The sequence below is a fragment of the Ipomoea triloba genome, chromosome 3 (genome assembly GCF_003576645.1).
Source record: "Ipomoea triloba cultivar NCNSP0323 chromosome 3, ASM357664v1".
Taxonomy (NCBI): Eukaryota; Viridiplantae; Streptophyta; class Magnoliopsida; order Solanales; family Convolvulaceae; genus Ipomoea; species Ipomoea triloba.
Window position 1 is genome coordinate 13,528,374 of NC_044918.1, and position 9,226 is coordinate 13,537,599.

At 35.2% G+C, this 9,226-nt stretch overlaps 3 protein-coding genes and 1 long non-coding RNA gene across 7 annotated transcripts in view; 3 read left to right on the forward strand and 1 right to left on the reverse strand.

Moving 5' to 3' along the window:
* Positions 1 to 736, reverse strand: part of LOC116012631 (cingulin) — a 5,442-nt gene extending 4,706 nt beyond the window's left edge. The window contains exons 1-3 of the mRNA XM_031252235.1: positions 521 to 736; positions 218 to 418; positions 19 to 141 (exon numbers count right to left, since the gene is read on the reverse strand). Coding sequence (XP_031108095.1) covers positions 19 to 141; positions 218 to 418; positions 521 to 592 — 396 coding nt within the window. The 5' untranslated portion in view covers positions 593 to 736. The remainder of the gene's footprint in view (positions 1 to 18; positions 142 to 217; positions 419 to 520) is intronic.
* Positions 684 to 1,434, forward strand: LOC116012632. Its single transcript, XR_004097163.1, has 3 exons — positions 684 to 800; positions 1,076 to 1,126; positions 1,214 to 1,434. It is a non-coding gene; the product is annotated as an uncharacterized LOC116012632 (long non-coding RNA).
* Positions 1,435 to 5,259: 3,825 nt separating this feature from the next.
* Positions 5,260 to 7,524, forward strand: LOC116011822 (F-box/LRR-repeat protein At3g48880). Its single transcript, XM_031251237.1, has 3 exons — positions 5,260 to 5,403; positions 6,022 to 6,430; positions 6,531 to 7,524. Exons 2-3 carry the CDS (start codon positions 6,072 to 6,074, stop codon positions 7,084 to 7,086), a joined length of 915 nt encoding a protein of 304 aa, XP_031107097.1. The 5' UTR covers positions 5,260 to 5,403; positions 6,022 to 6,071; the 3' UTR covers positions 7,087 to 7,524.
* Positions 7,525 to 8,783: 1,259 nt separating this feature from the next.
* LOC116011778 (methyl-CpG-binding domain-containing protein 13) overlaps positions 8,784 to 9,226 on the forward strand; it is a 5,134-nt gene continuing 4,691 nt past the window's right edge. For 3 of the 4 annotated variants that reach the window (XM_031251188.1, XM_031251186.1, XM_031251187.1), the window contains exon 1: positions 8,784 to 9,146. The gene's annotated coding sequence lies outside the window, so the exon portion shown is untranslated. The remainder of the gene's footprint in view (positions 9,147 to 9,226) is intronic. The other variant, XM_031251185.1, reaches the window with a different exon arrangement.

Sequence of the window (9,226 nt, forward strand, 5' to 3'; positions counted from 1 at the left end):
GGGGGGGGGGGGACTAACATGCAAAATTATGCCAGAGTCTGCTGGCATAAGGGGTAGAGATAGTAATACTGGTTCTGTCATCTCAGCCAATTCTGCAAAATCCATTCCAACCTCTCCCAGAAAACCTGACTTTGATGATTTCTGAGGGACCAGAATTCAGTTCAGTGTATATATAATCTTATACCAAAGAAGGGAGATGGAGTTGGTTGGTACTTACAGTCGCCACAATGAAGTAGTATATCTTTTCTTGAAATTTTCCTGCCTTTGAATCTCTCTCTAACTTCATCGTTTCATATATAGGATTATCCCATGAGCAGGTTCCATCAATTATTGCAGCTTTTCCCAATTTTACAGTCGGCCTTCCGGCATCTGCCGGAACCAGTGAAAGTATGAGGCCTTTTGCTTTTAGTTGAGGCACCTGAAGCAGTGTAGCAAGGCAGGAAATTGACCGACTCATAAGATAAAAATTTTGCAAAGACCTAAAATTAATTTATAGCTTTAAGTTGAAGTTACAAGTTACCTGTGTTGCTTGAAACTGCATTTCGAATACAGCTTTGATCTTCTCCTTTTTCGATTTTGCAGACTTGAACATGATTATCCTACTATTTGGGGTTTAAAGCAATGCTGACTTGTTGACGTCTCCCCTAATTGGGTGTCTGTAGACCTATAGGTTCGGAGCAGAGAGAAAAGCTGTCATTTCATGAAGATGAAGAGATGCAGATGCTTTGCCTGGTATTCAAGTTCAAAGGAGAAGAAAAGATACCAGAAGCATTGTCAATATTAAACAAACTCTTATATGGGTACACTTCCTGACAAATAATATTTTTTATTTATCTGGAGTAAATTTCATGTATACTAACGTATATAGAATCACGCTTGGATGGAATATTATTATTATTATTATTATTATTATTATTATTATTATTATTTTAGTTCTGCATGTGATATATGCTATGCAGTACTCCAGATTGTCTACTAACGTTATAGTGTAATTATTTATTTATCTATTTATTTATTCATTATGGTTTTTTTTTTTTTTGAGAAATTTATTCATTATGGTTAGTCTCTCTAACAGGTACGAGTCAACTCCTTTTTTATTATCCATCACTTCCGATCCAGTGGTGAGGTTGGGCGTCATTTCTTCCCTTTCTTTTAATTTTTTGGGTATTATACTCAGGATCAAGTATGGATGTAAATATGGTGCTTTTGACAGGTAAGGAGGAGGAGAGGTGATAGGTGTAAAGGGGATTCTGCATTTATGGTTGTAGAACTGGAAATCACTACGGAATTGGTTAGCTTTGGTAGACTGTCTTTTACTTTTCAAGCTGTCGCTGTTAAGACATAAATGCCCACCTTACACCTGTTAAGGCAAGCAGCTAATTTTACATTTTGATGTGAAAGGTATTGATAAGTTACTTAAAAGGTGAATTCCAATACAAATGTTTACATCAAGATTTTGTAGGTAAAAATAAAAGTTGAGAATTAAAAATTGGAGTACACAGTATTTTTTTAATTAGAACTTTCAACTAGACATCAATTATTTAGTTCTAAGTAAATGCTAATAGCATTCCTAGTGTTATTTTTGGAGAAATTTTTTTAAAAATCAATATTTTTAGGATTCATTTTTTCTTCTCTCCTCTAACCTCTTTCTTTCATCTAAGTCAAAAAGTATGAAAACCCCTCTAAAATGCATCGTAGAAGATGCTATAATCTGTGATTCTTTGGAAGATTATAAATGACTCAGAATTACTTGTAAGTTGGTGTAGGTATCTGTGTTTTATTTTGGTGGTGGCCGGTGGGGTACATTTCTTTTGTACACAAATAAGGCCATGTCTTGCTGGCTTACGTAATGTATCCCCAACTAAGGCCATGTCTTGCTGGCTTCTTGCCAATCCATCATGTTTGTGTAAATTAATCTATGAATGTCATGCTCCATGTGAACGCACGTGGGAGATCACTTTCTCTCTCCAGAACAAGAAAACCAAAGAAATAATCTGTTTAATGTAATCATTTTTATCTAGATTATTAGTGACAAAACGAAATTTGCTTTGCAAATTTGAATTGCGAGGTCCTCTTTCAGTCTTTCTTGGCCCGCGTAGTACGTTAGGCAAATTCAGCATTCATTATTGCATTGACCGTGATCCACAAAGATGTGTGAACCATGGTTCAAAAATACATAAAGTACATTATTTTAAGAGTTTATTACCGAAATGGTCCATCGACTATTGTGAAATTACCAAATTGGTCCTTGACAATTTTTCGTGCCCAATTAAGTCCATCGACTTTGAAAATTTTAACCAAGTTGGTCCTCGATTTATCTTTCCGTTAAACATCCGTTAAAATCAGGACCAAATTGGTAATTTTACTATAGTCAAGGGACCAAATTGGTAATTTTGCTATAGTCAAGGGACCATTTCAGTGAAAAATTAATTACCAATTTGGTCTCTTGACTATAGCAAAATTACCAATTTGGTCCCAATTTAACGGATGTTTAACGGCAAAATAAATAGAGGACCAAATTGGTTAAAATTTTCAAAGTCGAGGGACTTAATTGGGCATGAAAAATTGTCGAGGACCAAATCGGTAATTTCGTAATAGTTGAGGGACCATTTCAGTAATAAACTCTTATTTTAATTAATAAAATACATTATTCTAACACATAAAATACATAATCTTACATTAGAAATTTCACTATTCTAACACATAAAGTACATTATGGCTATGTTTGGCAAACATAGCTGAAAAGGTAGCTGAAAGCTGAAATCTGAAGAGCTGTTAAGCTAACGCTAGCAGCTAGCTGTTATGCTTAAAAGTGTTTGGCAAAATTAACTTTTTAATAAGATGATAAATGCAAAAAAGACTAAAAAAGACGTCTTCATAAAATTTAAATAGTTTTAAATTTAAATAGGTTTATTTACATATTAAAATATAAAATAATGAAATAAATATAATTTAATAAAATATAAACTAATAAATATATTTGAATCGTGGTTCTTCATCTATCTTAGGATCGTGGTTGTCTGTTCTACTGACCTGTATTTCTCATTTGGTTAGTTATTAATGCATTCTTGATGTTTTCTTTCCAAAAAAAAAAAATAAAAACAAATAATTATTCTCTTAATTATGGCAAGTAAATCATGCGTAGTTATTTCTGAAAATTCTTCTTCATCAGCAAATATTTATTGTCTTAATTGTGACAATTAAATTATGCATTAAGTATTTCTTTCTAATTATGATAAATTAAATTTTCAAAGTAAAATAGAAAAAGAAAAGGTGGATCTGAGCATCTGGCCATGATCCCTGACTTTTTGCCATAAGGTAGAAGGATTCATAAATGTTTGAACACGTGGCCTTGTCTGGGCCATACATGAATTGACATGCTTATTTAATTAGTGGACCTCATCACCTCCGAAGAATTAGCCATTGATTGTGCCATAAAAATAAAATCTCAAATCTCTTAGACCTACCCGGTGAAAATTGCAAAACTCGACTAATTTTTGTCATTGCTGAGACTGCGATCCACAACGGAGTGTTTAGTTGGCAAACGGATTACAAATGTCAAGAATCGAATTGGACAATTGGTGGTTAGACCTTCGTCGCGTGTATACATAATACATACCAACCAGCAATCATATAAATGTGTTAAAAAAAAAATAAATGTGTTGTATATAATGCAATAATTAGCTAGATTCCTATACAGCAAAGTTATGGTCCCCTATCCCGTCATTTTAAGCCTTAATTAGCCCACTGGATAAGAGGCTACCCTGTGCTGTGGAATTTGCTGCAGAAGCTTAATTTATTAGGACTTCTAAAGAATTAAATAAATTCAAATATTTAAGACTGAATTTATAGAGTATAAGTTAATAATATACTAAATTAATCTTTAAAAATATACTTTTCTAAATGCATAATTATGTCAAAGATTTTGTGATCAAGCAGCATAACTGTACTCTTCCAAATAGAAAGCTGTAGGTTTGAATCCCAGTGACTCAAATGCTGCAATGTAACGAATTCAAGCAGCAAATTTAAAAAGTCCAAAAACGATGAAAGAAAATTGAAGCAAGCCCAAATAAACTAAAACAGGCCCAAATATTAAAAACAATTTTTTTAAATAGTGGACCAGGTCTAGCCGAATGGGCCAGACCCGCCCAAAGTTTCCATTATCATCTTCATCTAGCCAACGCCCCCTAGCTGCCTTGAGAAGCTTGTGGAGGGTGGCTGCCCCGGAGGCAGCACCACCTAAAGGAGGGGGCCGGGGAATCCAGCTCGCCTCCACCGACTCTCCTTGTCACAATGCAAGGTTTCCCGTCCATAGCGTCCCATGGCGCTGCTTGGTTCCTTGCCATGATCGGACGCTACCTTCGCACCTCGGTCAACGGCGTCGCTGCAGCATCAATGTCGTCGTCCTCCGCCATTACACCATACCACACAACCCTACGACAGTAATGGCGATGCCCTCTCCTTGTATGCATATTTTGAAGAATTAAGACATTAATAAGGTTATAATTAATATTGTTTAATTTGAAGCAATACAGTAAACCAGACATGCATTATTAAAGTTCTGATATCAAAGGTTAGAAGCATTAATGGAACAAAATCTTAATTACGAGAAACCTAACCTCGTCCAACCATAGTAGTTGTAGTGCCTCTGAACGGTAGAACTACAAAGAATTAGAGCCTTAGATGACATAGTGTAATGTACTAAGATGACGTATTGTAATTATTCTAAGCAATATGAATATCATAAGTCTGAGCAATACGAGTATCATTAGTCAACTTACACCACATAATTAATTAAACCCATGACAAATTTTACTGCTCCTACATTGGATATTGAATTATGGGCAAATTATTTTTTGGATTTAAATTCACTTTACAAACTGGACCCGAATTTTGAATGTTCATAATTTACATACTAAATTTTCACAATTTACATTTTAAAAATTTATAAATTGTATACTACAAACACACAATGTGAATGTTCACAATTTACATATTAAATGTTAACATTTTACGTTCTAAAAATTTATAATTTTTATATATTACAAACACATAATGTAAATGTTCACAATTTACATATTAAATTTAAAGTTACGTTTTAAAAATAGAGTCAAATCAGTCAATAGTAATCAAACAAAATTAATTTGCAAGTAAAGATGAAATTAAAATTGGGCAAGACGTCAGGATTAAAATTGATGGAATAATAAGATTATAAGAATGGAATTTAGTCGCATTGTAGATGTTAGGGCTTTGACTGTCTTTTAGAAGTAGCCCATTTCCTCGGAATTCGAACATCTTTCCCCTCATCTTACACTCGGTCTCAGAAATTCAGAAAAGCAAAAAGCTCTCAACTTTCATTCAAGGACACAGACTGAATTCAGGAATGGCCTTCGTATAATAAGGGTTAATTTTCCATCCCCGTTTCTTTTCAAATCACTACTTACGTGTTCTTCGTATTAAGAATGGTTTCTTCGTTCTTGTTGTCCTGTTTGAAATTCAAAATCAGATCGAGACAGATCTTGATTCACGACATTTTTCACTAATGAGTAAAATAATTTTGTGTGAAAATTGATGAGTTACTTATACGTGAGTTGTTATTTCTTGATAAATTGTTAGCTGCGGTTTTTTTTTCCTTCCAAATTTTCAGCTTTCCTTTCTTGTTGTTACTGATGAATTCCAGGTATCTTTTCTTGGACGAACGGGCATCTATTTGTGATCATTAATTGCTGAAATTTAGTGCTCAATTGTATTTGAAAGTTACTTAGCTGGACGTTTTCTTGTCGAATTGCAAGAGAAATACTGATTTCCTTTGTCTTGTCACTTGTGTTTGCGGGGTTCTTTTTTTTTTTTTTTTTTTTTTTTTTTTTTTTTTTGGCATTAGAAATTCAACATGAGATGGCTCTGCAGAATTCGTTTTAGAAATTTAAATGTGTAAATAAATTCTTCAATAAGATTGATTCTTGATTGAGTGACTTTGAGACTCTTATTCTGAAATTGGTTATTCTTTTCTTGTTTAAATAGGCGCATCTTTCTGCACAGACTTATCAGTGGCTTCGAACAGAGTTTATAAAATGGAAGATAGAGAATATTCTGAGAGGAAATGGGAAGACATGGATATTGATGTGCTGGTGAAGATATTTCAGTCTTTTGACATATTTCAGTTGACTTCTGGGATTGGCCAAGTCTGTAGCGCATGGCGTCTTGCCTGCTGTGATCCTATACTGTGGAAGACACTTGACATTTCTATGATAAAATCAAACTTCATTAAAATCCCATTGGAGCCGTATGTATATGTGGGTGATCAGTCTGATAAAACATTAACCCGACTCTTGAAGATTGCTCTGAACCGCAGCCGTGGAAACATTCTCACTCTCATTTTCCATTACAATCTCTATGTGAGCGATGTTCAGTTGACATATACAGCCGAAAGGTAATTCCTAGAAATCCCTTCTCTGTATGTATTAAGTGTGGTATGAACGAATGTAAGCGAGCGAGCATATTTGGCAAATTACCCTCAATTTCTCTTGCAGGTCCCCACAGCTTAAACGTCTTGTTATGCCTGCTTGGAACAAAATTAAAAAGACTGGAATATGCAGGGCAATTCGCATGTGGAAAAATCTTGAATCACTGACAATGCCTAGCATAGCAAATCCTCCCTACCTTTTGGAGGAGATTTCAAAGAGCTGCAAGAACTTTGCTGAGCTCAAGATAATGGGACCTTGTGACATTGCCTTTGCATCTTCAATAGCTGCATTTCTTCCAGACCTAAAAGTTTTGAGCCTGCGGTGTTCAGTGCTATACAAAGGTGCTTTGCTCATCATCTTGGAGGGGTTAACAAAGTTGGAAGTGCTCAACATATCTCACTGCCTACTGTTTGAACTCCCTCCCCCTGCACCCCGCAAAGTTGTTAATGAGCTTGATGAATCAATTCGTGAAAGGGCTTCTAGGCTGCGCAAGTTTTTAACGTGCATGAGTGATAAATGCACCATGTGTCAGCGCACTAGAAATGATGAAGGGCTGATTAGGTGGTACAAATATGAAGAAGACCTCTGGAAAGAAGATGAGGTGAGATCTCTTGCAATCTGAAAGTGCTCCGACTTTTGGTAACTTTGGTGTAGTGTGTGTACTTGGTGTATGAACTCTAAGAAAGAGAATAAAACTATAATGAACATCAACATCCGGTTGCTGATTCTGTAGTGATCAGCCAGTGATGAATGTTCATTCAGCTGCTATGCTAGGTAGTTGAGGAGAAAGGGTAACGCAGATGTAGATGGGAGTTTATTGAAAACAAAGAAACATTATGTAGGAGATATTGAAAGCAATATTTTTCTTTCTCTTAAAAGATGGTTTTTTTCTGATTAGTTGAACTGTAAAGTAGTCTTGTTATTCAAAAAGAGAGTTTTTTTGCCAATATAGTTTGCTTAAAAGAAGCTGTTCTCTCTTTTTAGTATTTGGTCTATGTAATGGTTGTTAGAATAAAACAAATTTTAATAAATGATGGGTCAGATTGTATTTTTGATGTTAGTTTATATGATTCATAGTGCTGTTATTTGTTTGTCTTCGTTTGTTTAATATTTTTAGAATGTTCATTCTCGTTTGTTAAGATTTTTTAAAATCCTATTTGTGTTGTTTGTTAAGTGTTTATTAATGTTAGTGAGCATGTTCATTGCTAAACAAACAAATACATTTATACTACTCCCACCTTTTTATTAAGTTTGTATCACTCTCTAACTCTGTAAGAAGGCGTTTAGTTGTTTAGTTGAGAGAAGAGAATTAGAGAGGAAAAAATTATAATTTAATGAGAAATGAGAGTGTGGACAAAGTAGAAATTTAAATTCATTGTTTGGGATAAGGAATACAAATTACTAAAAATTTAAAGGAAATGAGAAATATATAAAGAGTAAAATGCCTGTAATAATAATAACAACATGACGGTCATCTGTTGTTTGAAGAATTGAAAACAACATTACCCACGCGTTTTGTGAACAAAACAAAGCAACTAATTGGTTGTGAAATCGTGCTATCAAAAGTTCACATGTAATGAAGATTGTTGATATCCCCAAGTCAGCCTAGTTATTTTTTCAATATTGTGGAGAGAAATGAAGCAAAAGTAGGCAGCAGTACAGCCAGTCATATAAGCAGAAGATTAACATCTCATAGGATTCCTCAAAATTGATGATGCGAATGAAAAATAATAATTTTGAAAGTAGCAAACATGAGATGATGCATGAGCGAAAGTGTAGTGTGTGTCTCATTGGTTCCATTAGGCTTGGGCCATGGAGAACAGCATTAAAGCAAAAGGTGTGGGAATGCATAATATAGGGCGGCGCAGGGAAGTTGGTTTTCTGCTAAACGTATTGGGCCCGATATGAAAATGGCCGGCCATTCAAACTTCCGACACGACATCATAGATAAGAGTGGGCCCGTCTCCGAACCATAAACTACCTACCAACCGCTGCCCATTTCATTTCCATATTTTTGTATCAAGACTCAAGAGGCAGAAGCCAGATAGAGGGCAGGATCTTCTTCAACTTTTATAAAATTTCTCATTCCACTGTATGCATAGGTGTCGAGATTATTGCTTTGCTTTCGTATCAAACACTTGAAAACAGCAAAGTAGGGGAGGAAAGCAACGCTATAATATATTAATATTCCAACTACAACAATAATAATTTGTTCAGTTTTGTTTTTAATCACATCACACAATAATAAATATTAAATGTAAAAAAGAAATCGGGACGAAGGAATAACAAGGAAGGAAGCATTGGGTGGTGGTATAGCACTATAGTCTATAGTGTTGGTTTTCCTCGAAATCCAAATCCTCCTGTACAGTGTACAGTGTACAGTACTTAAATTACTTTTGGTTTTAGCAATTGGCAGTCACGTGTTTCTGTATTCATTGCAATTTGCAAGCAACTATTGTGTGCTCGCAGCTCCGATCCGCTTCTCTCTGCGTTTCTACTCTAAACAGTAACCCCACTCCAATCCCCATCTCCCCACCTTCTCTCAACCTCTCCACTCAACACCGCCGATCCTCCTTTCCACTTTTACCCATTCCCACTTTCTTTATTGGGAGAGCTACATACTGGGACTCGCGCACACAACATTTCTGTGAAGCCCAAGCCCGGCCGGATATAGAGGAGCTGGTGAGGATAAAGTTTCTTTCTTTTTCTCGTTTCTGTGTGTTGTGTGTGTGTGTTTTTTTTTTTTTTTGGAGGGGGGGGGG